We start from the raw sequence: 19203 nt of genomic DNA on the forward strand, positions 1-19203 counted from the left end.
TGAGTTAGCTCCTTGATTAAGAAGCTTTTCTAATCTAAGGGTTCTGTATTGTGCAGCAATAACAAATAAATTGTCCAGACCCTAACGAGGAGGTAACTCCAGATATTTGTAAAGATATTTGTAACAAGGGAATTGGCTCTAGCCAAAGGATCCCCTTGTTAATCTAATTCACACACGTGATCAATCTAAGTAACGGCCACAGAGCATAAAGGAGATTAAGCACTGAATAGGCATACAAGGAGAGGTATAAGTAGTGTTTCCATTGCAACTAAAGAAGTACAATTTAAGGATAATTACAGAACAAGAATTCAGATACCTCACATGTACACAAGTTAATACAAAAAATACATATAACACTATGGTATGTTCCTTATGAGAATAAAAGCATAAAAGTTATTAAAGGTTTTATAGGATTGAGAGTGAAGTCTTTTTTTTCAGTACATGGCAGGAAGGTAGAGAACAAGTGTCGTCGTGGAAATTGTGTACGAGTCTGGTTAGCTAGGATGTTAAGGACTAGATTTTTTGCTTGGAGAGTGGTGGCAAATAGGTTGCCAGAGGTGGTCGGGAGTGTTTAATCAGTTAATGAGTTTAAGGAGAGGTATAATAGAGATTGTGATGAGTGTTGAGCCTTCTGACTCCATGGAGATACCCAAATGATAATAATTGAGAACTCATACAACTGAAAGGCTTTTCCTTTTTTTAAATTTTATAATAAATTAATTTATAATGGTAGCTTACATAACAGAATATAAGCAATAAATGAAATTAACCTTCATTTTAAATGAATTAAGTCTCCCAAATCTTGAGCAGAAAAAAACTGTGAAACATATGAATGAATTCGCTTAACTAGTACACAATGCAACATGAGAAATCAGATTTATGAGCAGTACAACACAATTTTTGATTATCTTTATAAAAAAAATTCATTTACAAATGTATGCACACAGCTTACTTATAAATTAATTTTAGAAAGTTATCCAGATAACGCATTAAAGGTCTTTAGACTTACATTTTTTTTCCAAATCCTGATTAATGCTTTGTAATTCATCTAACCTCTTTAATAAAATAAATAAATAAATAAACTTTATGCTAATTAGTATAAAGTTAAATTAGCTTTCTAATCAAATCTCTAGATATATTTTAAGAGATATAAACAAACTTTGCCCTTAAAATTTTCTGTTTGAAGTGCACAAGTACCAAATTTCCTTCTAAACATTGACAACAAGCTGATACTAAAAATAAAATAAGACATACTGAGATATTTTTGTTACTCGTATCTTATGTTCAAACATGAAATTTTCTTGTGGAACAAAAAATCTGAAACTGGAATAAGATCTCATCTCTGTACCTGCCTTTTGAAGAATTAAAATATACTGATGTGCTTATTCTCGTAGACAAGTTTATACGTTGGTTATGCACTTAAGGAATTGACAATGTATATGAGAATATAAATTAAATTACACTTTAATAAATATTTCCGATATTTCGGCAATGTCACGTTGCCATCTTCAAAAGGAACTTACAAAAAAGGCATGTGCATGTAGGCACTACAACACAGTAACTGAGAATGAAGTGAGGAAGCTATTGTTCTCCTAAAAGTCCTGATGGTGCCCCCTAGCGGGCTATGTTAGGTGTTCTTGGCTGTTGGGCTGAAGGTCTGCTGATGTAAACCTCCCAAATTTGGGGCAGTCTCATGCAACCAAATTTGTTGAGGTTTGGAGAGTTTCTTAGGGCTGAGGCTGATTCCATTAATAGTCTTTTGAATTTGAACTTGCTACGGTGTATTATTGTAGCTTTCTTCCACTGTATTCTGTGGCGTGTATCCAGAGCATGGTCTGCAAGATCCGATTTCACAAGTGGCTGTACTTGTGAAATCGGATGTAGTCATTGTGTTCCGAAATTCTGATATTCGCTGTCCTGCCTGTCTGGCTAAAGTAAGACAGTTTACAGCTGCAAGGGACCTAGTATACAGCAGGTAGGTCTAGAGGAAGTGGTTGATCTTTGCTGGAGCGGATAAGGGATGCCAATTTTCTGTATGGCCTGTAACAGGAGGTCAAGTCATGTTTTTTTAAGATTTTTGTAATTTTTTCCGAGGTGCCTCGAATGTAGGGAACGGTGATGAATTTATAGTAATCCTTGTTGTGAAGGGGGGGGGGGGGTTGTAGTTTGTTGGTTTCAATATTTTTTGGATTTTTTGGGGGAGTAGCCATTGGCTGAGAAAGTGTTGAGGATGTGATTTAGTTCAGTGTTTAGGGCCTTGTCGTTTGAACAGATTAGTTTAGCCCTGTTCTATAGTGTTTTCACCACTCCATATTGTTGTGGGGGGTGGGGGAATTGTTGGTGAATGTACCTGCCTGTATGGGTGGGTTTTCTATAAACTGAGAAAACCAAGGTTCCATCAGGCTGGTGGGTGACTAGTGTGTCTAGGAAAGGGAGGCTGTTGTTTTCCTCTTTTTTCAAGGTGAACTAGACCCTGAGGTGTTGGTTGTTTAAGTGTGTTAAGGAGAGGAGTGTATCAGAGCCATGTGGCCAAATAGTGAACACATCATCAACGTAGCGAAGCCATATGGTTGGTTTTTGTTGGGCAGAGGCTAAGGCTTTTTCTTCAAAGATCTCCATAAAGAAATTGGCCAAGGATGGAGAGAGTGGTGAACCCATGGCTGTCCCCTCTATTTGTTTGTAGAATTTTCCCTGCCAAACGAAATAGCCTGAGTTCATTGTGAACTGAAATAGGGCTGAGATATCAGGAGGAAATTTAGCTTGGATTAGCTCTAAAGTTTCCTTGAGTGGGACATTTGTGAATAAGGAGATGTCAAAGCTGACCATTATGTCAGTATATGTTGGAGTGTAAGGCTTTCTATGCTGGCTCTGTAGTGGGCTGAGTTTTTTTTTTGTGTGTGATGGTGTGTTGCCAGTATAGTGTGTGAGTGCTTTGGCCAAATGTTTAGCTAATTTGTATGTAGGGGAATCAATGCCATCCACTATGGGATGTAATAGCACATTTTCTTTATGTATTTTTGGGAGTCCATAAATACGGGGGGGGTATAGAGTTAAACGGTTTTAATCTGTTAATAACTTCTTCAGGCCAAGAAGTGACCTTCTTAAGGAGCCTGTGAAGTTTTCTGATTTGTGAGTTGGTGGGATTGTATTTGATAGGGAGGTAAGTAGCTCGATCTAATAGAAGAGCTTTAAGCTTACCTGTGTAGTCCGTTTGGTTAAGTACTACAGTGCATTTCCCTTATCTGCTTTGGTAATAACTATTTCTCTATTATTCCTCATTTCCTGCAGAGCTTTATACTCCTTATTGGATATGTTGGTTTTTGGTGGTCTTGCTTTGGAGAGGACACAAGCTACATCCAGGTCTTACACTGTTGGCCATTTGATTCGGAAGGTGGTGTATTCTGCGTTCGATCTGGATCATAATATCCTCACTAGGTATTTTTTTGGGAGCAGTGGCGAAGTTGTGGCCACGTGAAAGCACGTTGAGTGCTTCAGGCAGAATGTTTTGGATTGACAGTAGAGTTCTTTTTTAATTTTTTGATATGTTGACTCTGTATTTTCTCAAATTCTTTGTCTGCTGCGGTACACGAGACGTCATGTAAAATTGACCAAAGCTCGTGATTTAAAGTGCACAAAAGCTCTTCTTCAAGCGCACAAATAACTTAGCAAATAGTGACATGCTTAGCAACTTGGAGCACTTATTTTTGTTGTCATTTGTGTGCTTTGCATTATGGGATACTATCAATTAATGTGAAGTCATTAGCCTCTATATACAAATAGCCCAGTCATGAAGAAACTTCGCATGCAAATTTGACTGATTCACTTGGTTAGAAGATCAAACAAGAATTTCTTCATATTTTTAATTTAATTTATAACCAAGTGAAAAAACTTTCTACAACTTGCTCTCTAATGCAGAGTATTTTAATAATATGTTACACCATTATACGACTTGTATATGGGATATATGACTTCTGCATTATTTCAATTTTGGTATCTCTTGCAGAACCAATGAGTCAGACCTAGAACCAATCTGGGTCTGACTCCCAGTGATGACATTTATTAATGCTTGTTGTTGAGTTTGCTTACCTCATGGGGAGTAAGCAGAGAGGTTCTACTTGGTGGCGAGTTTTTGCCTGTCACTGGGTGAAACCACTGCTGAGTTTCCTGTCAACAGGAAGGTTAGGGGTATGAGTTTAGTAGCGATCCTTTAGGATCACTCAGTGAGATTTCGAATGATCTTGTAGATCACTCAGCTTTTGGAGAAGTATCCCAGCACTTTAACGTACCTCAATAAAAGTTAAAACTGGGTAGTCACCTTTCCATAATGCATAGCATTACACACACCAGAAAGGATGTGTGCTTTGCATTATGTGATACTGAGGCAATTAATGTGAAGCCATTAGCCTCTATATATAAGTAGCCCAGTCATGAAGAAATTTCATGTGCAAATTTTGCTAACACTTGGATAAAGGATTAAGCAAGAATATAATTGCTTGGCATTTTTAATTTAACTATGTCTCATTTGTTAGGAAACCCTCACAAATAAAAGTATGAAACTTTCCAACCTAAAGTGTCATTTCAAGACAAAACACAGAGCAACAGGAAAAAGAAAAACCTCTTGAGGATTTTTTGAAAACAGCTGTAAAGATTTAAGAAACTACCAAAAAATAATACATGGTGTGATGAGAGGTTACGATATGAAAGGTTTGGAGTTTCATATCATGTGGCTTTCTTAATGGCATATTCTAAAGCAATTGAAACTATTGGAAATAAGACAAGCAAAGTTGCTGATCATACTCACTTTTGAAATAATGATGTTGAAAGTTTATTTTTCACTTGGTTAGACTATAATAAATTTAGTTTAGTTTAAGTTTGTGCCTGAAGATACTTTCAGGTGCAAACTTTGTTTGCTCACACTTGGATAAAGGATTAAACTAAATTTATTATGAAATAATGATGTTTGGCATGGATCAGAGAAATGGCCAAAAATGTAAAGCAGATATTACTGGCAAGTATCCAACAGGGCAGCTATTACAACACTACAGGCTAATGAATTTTGCAAATCTTTTAGTGCTTAAATAAAGCGGTACAGAATGATCTTTTATTATGCCAATGTATGCCAGGGTATGTAACTGGGGAAGGTTGGTATGGGTGATTTTTATTCAAGAAAATAAATTGGAGTCAATGTGTTGGAGCACAGATGGAGCAAAATCTACAACTGATTCAATAAAAGGACTTGCACATATTCGAGCTGTTACACCAACAGCAAAATCAACCCATTCGCATTTGCAAATGGATTGATTTTGCGAATGCAACAATTGTAAAATTTCAGTTATGGCAAGAGACTTAGTACCAGAAGTGTTCAGGTATGTTCACAACTATGGTCAGGTAGGTTTGGCATGACAAAAGAGACTTGGTAGTGGAGACTTATTAGTAGTTTTCAATTTCTCAGAATCCTCATATGTGGAAACACAGATATGAGAGTTCTGAGAAAGATTAGAGGAGTGAACAGATGGAATCAGTAATAGAATCTTATTAAAAATGAAGATTTAGGAAACACCATGATACTGTTAGCGTTTAGGAATGTGTGTGAGCAGAATTAATCTCAGGTGATACGGTCACTTAAAATAATAATAGAGGAAAGGTTAGCAAAACAGGTGTTTAATGTCAGGATGACAAGAAAGAACCCAGATGAAGACCAAGATGTATATGGACAGATGGAGTCCTCACAGGTAACAGAGTAATGTGGAGAAAAACTATCAACAGGAAGTTGGCAATAATGTAAATAACTCAATCTATCATATCTACTATCGTAATATCCTGTACACCTCTTGATATACATAAGGAATTCAATTACTTTAATGGTTAAATTAGTTATCAGTTATCATTAGCTGCATACTTTCAAGGTAGTGTAGGAGCTGAAAGCACCACTATGATAACCATCGAAGTTATCAAATTTAATTCAAATAGAATTCTCTCCATTAGAAAGATTTGAGGCTAGAGAAATAGGGCAGTAGTTTGACAGCGTGAACAATTTGTGTAAGATCAGTAATAAAAGTAAATGTTTCAGCATCACTACCTGATCTGTGCAGTTGAAAGAGGAAAGCCAGTTGTTGTTATAAACATTAAAATCCTTAGTAAGATGACTGCTTTCAACAAAGTTAGATTGAAAGGAAAGAAATCAAAGAGTTTGGAACAGGTGATGATATTAAGAAAGCAACAGAAGGACATCGAATTTGATAGAAAAGAGAGAGAGAGAGAGAGAGAAATCTCCAGCCAAAGGAGATCAAAATCAGATTCTAAGTTGGATACTCTTTGGATATGTCAACTATGAGTCAAAATAAGTCAGAACATGCAATTAGCAAAGCTGAGATGAGGGTACTTGAGGAAGTTGCAATATGAGTTTTCTGGAAAAGCAAGTGAGGTTTTAAAGACTGAAGATGGAAATGAGTATTACTGAGGTTGAAACCAAGACTTTATATGTTTGTAAAGTGGAAGGAACTCTAAGGGTAGCTGTTTACTTCATGTGCCCAGCATGGCCTCTATGCAGTGGTCACTAATTTTCACACTTTTTTTTTAAATCAGTGGATCACATTTCATTAACATTTCATTGACTATCAATGAAAAATGTCAATTAAATTATCATTTATTTGACTTTTTCTTCCAGTTGTTCACATAATAAATGATCATATTCCTACTGGATGAAGGTAAGTTCCAGATGGGTAGTACATATGATGTGGATAGAGTACATCTGCATTTACTATTTACAGCTGTTATGAATTAAGATCTGCTCAGTGGTGCTTCACAGGTCCCTTTTAACAAGCACAAGAAGTTTATTCCTCCTTTCCATGTTCAAAGTACAGTACCTGACAAATGTTCTGAGATTGAAGTTGGGTTTTGATAAGCTTGCTAATTGTCATCTTTTAGTGTCAAGTCTGTTTACAAGAAGGTGGGAATGATGGCATTATATTTTTTAATTTCTGCTTCCATACATACCTATCAACCATTGGTAGGTATGTCACTGGCTGCAGCTTTCTTTCTACCAAATCAATTTTTCTAGAGAAAATCTCTTCAAGAGCGAGTGATAAGGCACCATTCAAGTCTGTCAACATGCTTTCAGGGGTTGAAGAATTGTTTAACAGAGAGGAACCATAGAGAACAGAAAAATGGCAACCTGAGGTTGGCCAAAAGGCTTGTGAACCAATTCGTTAATCTTTACACAATTAGCATGCATCCACTGGCAACAAAAAATCACACACGAACTCTTTTTTTTTGTTACCTTGATGTCTAGTCTGCAGCTATGGCACTTCACATAATGATCTCTGTAATTAGTAATTGACAATCTGTGTCTGCAGAAGGAACAGCGTAGCCTATATATTGCTCTGTATAATGGAGCATCTTACAAATTCCTCTTGAAAGAAAGCTATCCATCATGAAATATATGAGCAAGGGAAGAACTTGTCTACAGTTAACTACAATGAGCAGAATAAAAAGTATATGTAAGATGGGAGTTTTCTCAGGAAGTCATAGCAAAATATATATATATATATACACACACACACATATATATATATATATATATATATTGCTATGATAATTTTCTCCTATTCTGAAATATCAATCTTAACTTCCTTAACACGCTGACTGCCAACTACGAGATAATTCATAGTAAGTGATCTGGCTGAGAGGGCTGACTACAAGTTATCTTGTAGTTGCTGGACTTTCCTTTTTCATGCAGCTGTGAGTATATTCATAGTATATAAGCGTAACTAAGGATAGTTGGCTTCTGGGAAGAGAAAAAAAAATCAAGGCTGGCATACACGAACAGAAAATTTATTCGTACAGTGAAAATCAAATACAAAGTAATAGAACAATTTTATTTTTTGTGATATTTTTTAAAACAACCTTCCACACAAAGTGCTGGCTTCTCTTCACAGGCTGGACAATAATAACACGTTTCTTGTTTTTTAGTTTGGATACAAATTCAACATGGCTTTGTCAGATGTGATTTTTTTCAGTAAATGGTATACTCTCAAAATAATGAACTTCTTCCGATCTAACTTTCTTTGAAACTGGTAGAATCTCTTTTCCAGTCAACGCATCAACAAATGCTTCTCTAAATTTTATAAGTGTTATGTTAGAATTAGTTACTTTATGAAAAAATTTTAACAAATTGTGTTAAAAATATATACACAATTTGTTAAAAAAATGTTAACAAATTTTAACAAATTGTGTATATATATTTCTTTAATATGTAATGCAATTTTTTTCGGCCATCTAATGGTCTTTCTTAGAGCTGAGTAGTAGGACAGCATTTGATCTGATTGGTCAATGCCAGACATACCTTATTATAATCTTGAATTATGTTTGGTTTCATCGAAATTTTGGATTGCGGTTGGACACCTCTACCATTTCAACAACATGCATGTTAGAAATACAAAGTACTTCTCGTTTGTCTTTCCATTTACATACTACAGCGAGGACCATTTTACTGCCAAAAAACCTCCCCTTTTTTTTAATTTTCGATTTACAACCTCTATGGGATTTCCCTTTCTGTTATTACGTAGTGTTCCACACACACAAGTTTTTCGTGCAGTCAATAATTTCATAAGAGTAACAGAATTATAAAAATTATCCATATATAATATGTACCCCTTATTGAGATATTCTTCCAGTCAGTGCAAAACAACTTCAGTAGTGTGACCCAAATTATGGTCAGTTTCTTCAGATTTACCAGAGTAAATTTTTATTATCATAACAAGACCATCGGAGTCACACAGTTCATAAAGTTTGATTCCGTATTTGCGTTTTTTATTTTGTATATACTGGCGGAAACTTAATCTTACACACCACAGCATCATTGATTCGTCGATACAGATATTTTTATCTGGTACATAGTTTTGGTGCATAATATTATTAAAATGATTCAATATTGGTCTTACCATGTATAGTCTGTCGGAAGATGGTATTGAGTTATCAGCAAAGTGAAAATAACGCAATAATAACTGGAATCTATTTCAACTCATATGTGATTGCCAAAACATTGTATTATAAAGTGGGTTTCTACTCCAGTAATGCTCTATTGTTGGAAAAGAACAAGGGCCCATTTGTAATAAAAGTCCAATAAAAACTTTCATTTCTGTGACGCTGACGTCCTTCCATTGTGATGTCCTGTGAGATTTTCTTACTCGTGGAAGTTCTGCAATTTCTTGCTCAGCATATAAATTAGTTTGTTCGACCAAACTAATGCAAATGAACAGTAATGCAAGAAACTCTTCTGAAAAAAATAAGTCCACCAATGTTTGTACTGTAAAATCTGTTGTATCCAATTTCAAACCAATGTCGCTTGGAAAATAAATTGTTCAGGATCTTGTCGTATTTCGGTCCACAAATTATCGTTCGTATTTGATGTTGTTACTTGAGAAGTATTAGGATTATCTTCAGGCTTGGGGACGACGTCATCTTCGCTGTCCTCACTCGAATCCTCAGAAGGTTCATAATCGCTACTGTTGTAACCATCCTCGGCAAAAATCTCATCAAATTCTGACTCAGATTAGCATAGTACTCAAGTTCTTCTTGAGTCAGTGGTCTTTTCTTATCCATATTGTGAGGTTATAAATACATATTATAATAATAATTATAAAACAAAATACTCAAGAAAGAAGTAAATGTAACGTACCGACTAAGTTTTATTCACTACTGATGAATTTACAAACATATCGCTAACTCTGCTTTAGAGAAACAATGACAAGTCGAAGCATGTCTGAGTACGAATTAACTCGTAGTTGGCTACTGCGAAGAACTTTCTGTTATATATGCCAACTACGAGATAACTTGTGAGACCTTTTTTCCCAAAAAAACACATTCTGTATATTTTTGGTGATTACTATGCACCATAATTAGGATTTTGAATAATATGATATGATTAAATCAAATTGGCTTCTGAGACCCGAATCCTGAAAATTGCCGTGGCAGTCAATGTGTTAATAATCAAGCAAATTCAGTCTTCCTGCTTTCATATACAAAAATAAAAAGAGTTAATAACACTAAGATACATTAATACAAAAAATATACATTCTTAAATAAATTTTAACAACAGAAAATCACCTTAAGATATAAAATGATAACAAAATAAATCACATCTTATCTAGGCCCGAAATATGCCTGCTAAAAAAAATGTCTATTTCTTCTAAACTCAATTGCACTCCAAATAAAAGTTGAATGAAACAGGTTTTTTTTATCTCTTCAAGAGAAACAGTTCTTTTCTGAAAACTAATTTTCTCTTATGAAAGTCTTGAAAATTATAGGTTTTCAATTCACAGTAAGAGATACAAAGATCAGACTAAGATAATAAAATCATCATTTTCGAACACTGTCTATCCTCCTATAATGCCTAATAGAAAAAATTACATAAAAAATTTCTTCCTCCTTCAGGAATGACAACTTTTTTTCCTTTTCTACGCCAAGAATTTCAAAGGAAAATGATCGAACACTTCTACTTGCTGTATCTATTGCCTAAAACAGCCATTAAATTATTGTAGTTCAAATTGAACATTTAATACTTGATAACCATTTCTTCTATATGAGAAACTTGAATGAAAAAAAATTTCCATTAATTTCTTACACAACTGTTATTCCAGTTACAATTATAAAATAACTAACAACATTTAAAATTATTTTTTTTTATGAAAGACTAGTTCTAATTGAACTTCCTCTAACTTATTCCAAAAATTCATCTTTACATCTCTCTCTTCACAGAATGTTTACTAGTTACCATATTCTTTTCACTTGCACATGCTCAGAGTTTATTTTTCACTTGGTTAGACTATAATAAGTTTAGTTTAATCCTTTATCCAAGTGTGAGCAAACAAAGTTTGCACCTGAAAGTATCTTCAGGGCTGGGGTAAGGTAGTGCAACACCAGACAACTCGTTGCAAAGGTGGAGAAAGCTCTCATCACTCCTATCTCAGTATCTCCCATAATGCAAAGCACATCTCCTTGCAGATATGTGTAATGCTATGCATTAAGGCAAGGGTCACTACCCATACCAGTTTTGACCTTTATTGAGGTCTCGTCAGTGGAAGCCAGGCCCAGTAGTGATACAAAGGCAGAAGCAATGAGAGGTCATCCTAACCTATAGGAGTTGCCAAAGGGTGTGCAACCTTATTATTAAATTAAATTACTCCGGATTTAGAGAAAGATGTTGAGAGTTTATTTTTCACTTGGTTAGATTATAATAAGTTTAGTTTAATCCTTTATTCAAGTGTGAGCAAACAAAGTTTGCGCCTGAAAGTATCTTCAGGACTGGGGTAAGGTACTGCTACTGCAACACCAGGCAACTCGTTGCAAAGGTGGAGAACGCTCTCATCACTCCTATCTCAGTATCTCCCATAATGCAAAGCACATCTCCTTGCGGATATGTGTAATGCTATGCATTAAGGCAAGGGCCACTACCCATACCGGTTTCGACCTTTATTGAGGTCTCGTCAGTGGGAGCCAGGCTAACCAAGTCTAACCAAGTGAAAAATAAACTCTCAACATCTTTCTCTGAATCCGGAGTAATTTAATTTAATAATAAGGTTGCACACCCTTTGGCAACTCCTATAGGTTAGGATGACCTCTCATTGCTTCTGCCTTTGTATCTCCACTACTGGGCCTGGCTCCCACTGACGAGACCTCAATAAAGGTCGAAACTGGTATGGGTAGTGGCCCTTGCCTTAATGCATAACATTACACATATCCGCAAGGAGATGTGCTTTGCATTATGGGAGATACTGAGATAGGAGGGATGAGATCTTTCTCCACCTTTGCAACGAGTTGCACTACCTTACCCCAGTCCTGAAGATACTTTCAGGTGCAAACTTTGTTTGCTCACACTTGGATAAAGGATTAAACTAAACTTATTATAGTCTAACCAAGTGAAAAATAAACTCTCAACATCTTTCTCTGAATCCGGAGTAATTTAATTTAATAATAAGGTTGCACACCCTTTGGCAACTCCTATAGGTTAGGATGACCTCTCATTGCTTCTGCCTTTGTATCTCCACTACTGGACCTGGCTCCCACTGACGAGACCTCAATAAAGGTCGAAACCGGTATGGGTAGTGGCCCTTGCCTTAATGCATAGCATTACACATATCCGCAAGGAGATGTGCTTTGCATTATGGGAGATACTGAGATAGGAGTGATGAGAACTTTCTCCACCTTTGCAACGAGTTGCCTGGCGTTGCACTACCTTACCCCAGTCCTGAAGATACTTTCAAGTGCAAACTTTGTTTGCTCACACTTGGATAAAGGATTAAACTAAACTTATTATAATGCACATACTCAAGAGCACATTATGTTTTAAGTTTCCACTTCAATAATAAAATGGGAAAAAACACTGCCAATATGTAGTATAGTCACGGAGTTTTGCACGAAAGCAGTAAAAAAGTCAATGCTGTTAGTGAAATAAGTCTTAATCTAGTGAAATCTTGAAAATGATAGGTTTCAATTCATAGCAAGAGATACAATGTTCAGACTAAGACAACAAAATCATCATTTTCGAACACTGTCTACTCTCCTATAATGCCTAATAGAAAATAAAAATTTGCATAAAATATTCCTTCTTCTTTCTCTTTCACATATTTGTATAACTTGAGTCACAGGTCAAGAATGATACCACAGGAATGGAAGGAATGCATGATAGTTCCACTGTATGAGTGTGGTCTGAAAAGTTCTCGGCCTCAACCATAGGCACCACTATCTAACAAGTAGTTGGTTTTATACAGCTGTCTGAAGCAAAAGTCTTGGCTGTATCCCTTGAAATGGATAAAATTGAGTATTGTGCAGTTATAAAATTCTTTGTAAAAGAAGGTTTAACGCCAAAAGAAATTCAAAGTTCATAAAAGTTTATGGGCACTCTTCTCCTTTGTTTTCCACAATTAAGAAATGGACTGCCGAGTTTAAACATAGCTGTACCAGCCTTGAAGATGATCCACATGAAGGACATCCAAAAAGTGTAACAACACCAGAAATCATTGATCAAGTGCACGATATGGTATTGGATGACCGGCAAGTCAAAGTACATAAAATTGATGAGACTATAGGCATTTCAAAAGAATGTGTAGGATATATTTTGCATGAAGAATTACAAATGAAAAAGTTTTGTGCAAGATGGGTATCGTGCCTGCTCACAGCAGATTAAAAACGCACTCGCAAAAAAATCTCTGAAGAGTGCTTGGAGCGTTTTAACAAGAATAAAATTGATTTTGTGCATCAATTTATTACTATGGATGAGACTTGGATTCACCATTACACACCAGAATCCAAACAGCAGTCAAAACAGTGGACAGAAGCTGGCTATACAGCACCAAAGAAGACAAAGTCGGTTTCATCAGCAGGAAAGTAATGGCATCAGTGTTTTGGGATGCTAAAAGGATTTTGTTTATTAATTATCTTGAAAAGGGTAAAACAATAACTGAGGAATATTATTCTGATCTTTTAACCAGACTAGACAAAAAAATTCATGAGAAAAGACCCAGTTTTCAGAAGAAAAAAATCATCTTTCATCGGGACAATGCACCTATTGCCAAAACACCACAAAGGTGTTTTGGCAATGGGAAAATTAAGGGATCTGCACTATGAATTGTTGGAAAACATCCACCCTATTCCCCAGATTTGGCTCCCTCTGAATTCTATCTCTTCCCAAAACTAAAACTCTGCCTTGCTGGTCAGTTTTTTTCTTCGAATCAAGAGGTGATTGCAGCTGTAGAGGGGTATTTTGCAGATCTTACTGAGAACCACTACAGGGATAGGATAATGGCACTGGAGCATTGCTGGAATAAATGTATTAGTCTTAAGGGAGATTATGTTGAAAAATAAAAATAATTTTGAAATTATAAATTCATTTTTTTCCTTGTTAGGCTGAGAACTTTTCAGACCACCCTCTTACATGGTTGGTGCAAAAACTGATGTGTCTAACTACCAACCTATCAGCATCTCTGGTGTAGTAGTGCAGAACAGAAAATGCAGCTAGTAGTGAAGATTTTAGAGAAGTTGGGAAGAACTCACATACAGAAATGGGTAGACAAACAAGCTACACTCTGCAAGGAGCAACATGGGTTTACTAAAGGAAGATCATGTTTTAGCAATTTGCTCATATTTTATAACAATGTTATGGCTGAGTTGGATAAAGGGAATAAATACACTATAATAATGTTGGATTTTGCTATGGCAATTGATAGGATTGGAATCTAAAGAAGTCAGATAAGAAAATAATAGCTGCTTTTGAGATGTGATGTTACAGAAGGCTGTCGAGGATATCATATACTGAAAGGTGTACAAATGAATGGGTGTTAAAAAAGATCAGTAGAACTTTAAGACTCCTTAAGGATACTGAGAGAAGAAAGTTAAATATTTTGGACACACTGACAGAAGACTCTGATTTCTTATTTCTCCATGAGGACAGATATGGGTTAACTTTTATAATGCAGAGCAGATGTTGTGCAACAGGAGAATAATACAAAAACGACACAAGATTTGTTCTAGTTCAAAGAATTTGGTTGTTAGTAAAAGGGAGAGAAGAGAGAGACGTTCAGAAGACTTGTGTGTTAAGACCACTCGATATTCTCCTGATACATACCTTTAACAAAAAATTAAGTTGACAGGCACACATTGTTTTTGGAATAAAGATGCTCTGTGTGGATCATTGATACACAAGCTGTAGGCACAATATAATTCTAAAGGTCAGGCTTTTTCTTTATGCAACACTGCAGTGGTAGAACAAAAAATGCAGCTAGAGATTAAAAGGTATAGCTACCATTTGGACGTGACAAATTTTCTATATCTGAAGCTTTTCAAAAATCACCAATCAAGCCAATTTCTCTTTATGTGTTCTTTCCCCAGCTGACAGACAGAGGCATAATTTAAGTTTTGTTCTTTGGTAATAATACATAGTCATTTTCAGATAACTGCTTTTCAGAACAGATTGGACTATGAGACCAGCAGCTCCTGTTCAACAGACTTGACACCCAGGGATTTCTTCTGTTGTTTGTGACTGCTTACGAAATGCACTAAACCAACTAAGGTTGTGAGACAAGAAACTTACAAATCATGTATGAATACTGACAGCACTCATTTTACATGTGTAGTGGATAGCCTCAACACCATAATGCTTTATATAAGGTACATAATGAATAACAACATGAAGGTTCTTTTAAGTTCACGAAATGCAGAAACCTTACATTCTAAAGAACTATATCTAAGCTGTTAGTGGTTGCTGTTGTAATATAGAATCCATATATAAACCTTTTTTTGTTAAATCTAAAAAGAAAAATAAATGAATATTTTATATTCACATCTTTCATGTCCTTATTCTGCTGTTTTAATAATTCCATATCATTCTTCGTAAATTCATATTTGTCTAAAAAAGAAAATCACAAAATGGAAATTAAGATCAAAAAAGTATTACTGACTTAATACTGTTTTTAAGGGGGAAAAAAACTAAATAATTCTAAGTAATAATTAGGAAATCATTTCTAATTAAAGTGTATTATTCATTGCTTAAATTTATTAGGAGAAAAATCTGTTAATTCTAAATCAAATGTGACAAAAAAACTTAAAATCAAAGCCTCTTCAAATGATGTAACTAATATTTCTGCAAACAGTGTGATAGTTTTTAATTTTCTTGTTTATGCTCATATTAATGTTTTTTCATACACTTCTACTGACCACACTGCTCCACTTTCACATATACATTCGTAGATTGTATATCTAAAATTGGATTGTATTATTCAAATCTTGGACTGTATTAATTCAAAGAGATGAACAAATCAATATGAGTATCTGATTTGATATCCACCTAAATGTTTGTCTTCCTCCAAGTCTCTTTCTGTCTTTTTTTTTTAAATAAAATGACTGCTTTGCTTCGGTTCATCTTTCATCCTGCTTAATTAGCCATGCCATATCTTAGTTAAACTCTATTTACACATTCTCGAACAATGATAATGGCAAAGTATCTTCTGAATGTCTTCTTTTTAACATAGTTCCAACATCTAATAATTGCTTCCCTAATTCTCAGGTGGTCTCCAGTCACTGAATAATCACTTCATTTCTAACCATATTCTTTAAATCATCATCTAATATGTACCTTCAAGGAGTCTACAGGAAACGTGCATATATATTAAGTGAATTGGACACTCTAGTGTACTGCTAGCTTGAGCTTTGGGTTATTTCTCTCATTCCATAATTTTTTTTCAATTGGCTTCCCACCATGGTAAGAGGTATAATGTATGGCGACTCAATGATCCGTGGTGTTCAATATAGGATGCGTGAGGAGTGTTTGCCAGGAGGAACAATAGAAAGGTGGCTATGGCAATTAAGAGAGGTGAAAGGGTGGATGAGATGATTGTGATGGTAGGAACAAATGACTTGAGTGGTAATGTAAGTCGGGCAGTGAGAGATATGAGATTTTTGCTCGAGGCTGTACGGAAGAAGACAGAGAGAGGAAAAATAGTGTGCGTGTTGCCTAGGTATGATAATGACAAGCTGAGCAGAAGAGCAGTAATATTGAATGACATAATAGCTAGAATGTGTGACAAGAGAGGACTGGTATATGTGGATGCTTGGAGTGCATTTGAGGAAAGAGAGGAATTGTATGCAAGAGACCACTTACATTTGAATGAGGAAGGACGTAGGCATGAGAGATTGCTGTTCTGAACGAGCCAGTGTGTCCCAGGGAGGATGATAGCAGGGATGGCTTCTTGTGGGAATGGATACTTGGGAGAAGGGAGACGACATCAGGTAACACTGAGCCCAGTGGAGTCTAGAAGGGATAATGCTAGGTAGAGAAACAATGGCATTTATATGCTTTATACTAATGCCAGGAGCATCTGGAATAAGGGAGAGGAATTGGTGGCACAGATAGCATCAGCCTGGCCAGAAAGTATTGGGATCACTGAGACGTGGTTGACAGAAGAGGATATAATAACAGGAATAGAAGTCGCTGGGTACAGCATTTTTCAGCAGGATAGGAGGGGAAAGCGTGGTGGTGGTGGGGTACTGCTTATGATAAGTGACGACCTATGTCCTCTAAGAGTGGAGGCTTTGGAAGGAAGTGAGACAAATGATTTTGAGAGCATGTGGTGTGAGGCAGAGGTAGGCAAGACAGGATATTTAGTGGGGTGTTGCTACAGACCCAGGAGCACGTGGATGGGGACCAGGATATGCTTAGACACTTAAGTTTGGCAAGTGCAAGAAGAATGATTGTTATGGGAGATTTTAACTACAGTGGTATAAATTGGAGAGAGGAAGATGCATGTAGCAATAGGGGAATGGAATTTCTAGAATTCTTGAGGGACAAATGTCTTAGGCAACATGTAACAGAGGGAACAAGAGGTTCAAAAGTTCTGGATTTGGTTATGGCATCAGAAGAATTGATAATAACTGAGATGACATCTCTCCCACCAGTTGGAAAGAGTGACCATATAATTTAACTTGGAAAATGAATAGACATGCAGGAGTATCAAAGAGACGGGAACTTATATGGAATTATAAAGCATGTGATTATAATAGTCTTAGACGTCAACTTCTGGAAGTTTCATGGAGGGAGGAATTGGAAAGCCGGGATATCATTAGTGCGTGGGAAATTGTGAAAGAATATTTGTTAGCAGCAATGGTAAGTTGTATACCACGAGTGAAGAAGAGGACACAATTTGGAGTAAAGTGAATGACAAACAATATTAAACAGGAATTGCATGCGAAAAAGAGGCTACGGAAGAGATATAAGAAGACAGGTGAAGAGAAGATGCATGAAGAATATAAGACACAGGCCAGAAGAGTGACTAGTATGGTAAGGAAGACGAAACTGGAATATGAGAGGAGATTGGCCCTAAGATCCAAAGAAAATCCTAGGGAATTTTTAGCTATGTGGTCAGTAGGAGGAGAAATGACTGTGGAAGAATGATATTGTGGGATAAAAATGGGAATAGAGTGACTGATGCAGAGGACATAGTGGAATTGTTCAATGAACACTTTATTGGAGTATTTCATCCTAGAGGAGTCAGTTTTAATGCTAGAGGGATAGGGCAGGTTCGAGGTTTAGAGGTACAGGAGGGGAGTGTGTTTCAGATACTGAGTACTCTGGATGTCAGTCAGTAAAGCTTTGAAACTGGATGGTATTTCACCATGAATTTTGAGAGAATGTGCTAGGGAACTGACAGTGCCTTTAACCTGGCTTTTCAATGAAAGTCTGGCTGCAGGAAAAGGTGCCCAGGGAATGGAAGGAAGGTAAGATAGTGCCATTGCATAAGGGTGGTAACAGACTGGAAGTGTCTAATTATAGGCCAATTTGTGTGTCATCAGTAGTTGTTAAGATACTGGAGAAAGTGGTGAGGGACCGTGTACAGCATTGGGCAGATGAGGGTAATGCTATATGTGAGAGTCAACATGAATTTGTGAAAGAGCGCTCTTGTTTTAGCAATATGCTAGCCGTTTATAATAAAGTTACAAGAACATTAGATGAGGGAAAGGCATATACTGCAATTTTCTTAGACTTAGCGAAGGCATTTGACAGGGTGCCATATGATAAGCTGATATTTAAGTTGCAGCACATGGGTCTGGATGTCAGATTGGTCAACTGGATTCAGGACTGGCTGTCTGATAGGTATCAGAGAGTTGTGTATGGTGGAGCAGTTTCAAGGATGCAGAGAGTTACAAGTGGGATCCCACAGGGCTCAGTACTAGGACCTATATTGTTTAACCTTTATATCAATGACATTGCCAGTGGATTGCAAGGGGATATTCAGTTGTTTGTGGCTGATGCAAAGCTGGGAAGGATTATTAGTAATCATGCAGATGTAGTAGCCCTGCAAGAGGATTTGAATAAGCTAGATAGATGGGCAAATGAATAGGGGGTATCAGTTTAATGCAGCAACATATAAAGTCTTGAGGTTTGGGAAACATCGATGGGATACTGCATACTCTATGGGAGGAGTTATACTGGAGGAAGTAGGGGAGACAAGAGATCTGGGGTTGATGATTGATAGAAACCTGAAATTTAGGGGACATATTGCAAAGGTGGTGAAGGTAACACAGCAGATTGCTGCAATTATGAGAAGGACACTGACCTGCAAAGATAAAAGGGTTATCATTATGCTGTATAAGTCTCTAATCAGACCATTGTTCTCAGACTATTGTTCTCAGATTTGGTCCCCATGATTTGAA

At 36.4% G+C, this 19203-nt stretch overlaps 1 protein-coding gene across 2 annotated transcripts in view; it reads right to left on the reverse strand.

Annotated features, from left to right (window-relative positions):
- Nucleotides 1-19203, reverse strand: part of LOC150096743 (coiled-coil domain-containing protein 152-like) — a 153775-nt gene that overhangs the window by 67765 nt on the left and 66807 nt on the right. For both annotated transcript variants that reach the window (XM_090408440.1, XM_090408439.1), the window contains 2 exons: nt 15339-15403; nt 1010-1055 (listed from right to left, as the gene is read on the reverse strand). In XM_090408440.1, coding sequence (XP_090264566.1) covers nt 1010-1055; nt 15339-15403 — 111 coding nt within the window. The remainder of the gene's footprint in view (nt 1-1009; nt 1056-15338; nt 15404-19203) is intronic.

The sequence above is a fragment of the Typopeltis vanoorti genome, chromosome 18, assembly GCF_054136105.1.
Source record: "Typopeltis vanoorti isolate ZY-2024b chromosome 18, IOZ_Tvanoo_1.0, whole genome shotgun sequence".
NCBI lineage: Eukaryota > Metazoa > Arthropoda > Arachnida > Uropygi > Thelyphonidae > Typopeltis > Typopeltis vanoorti.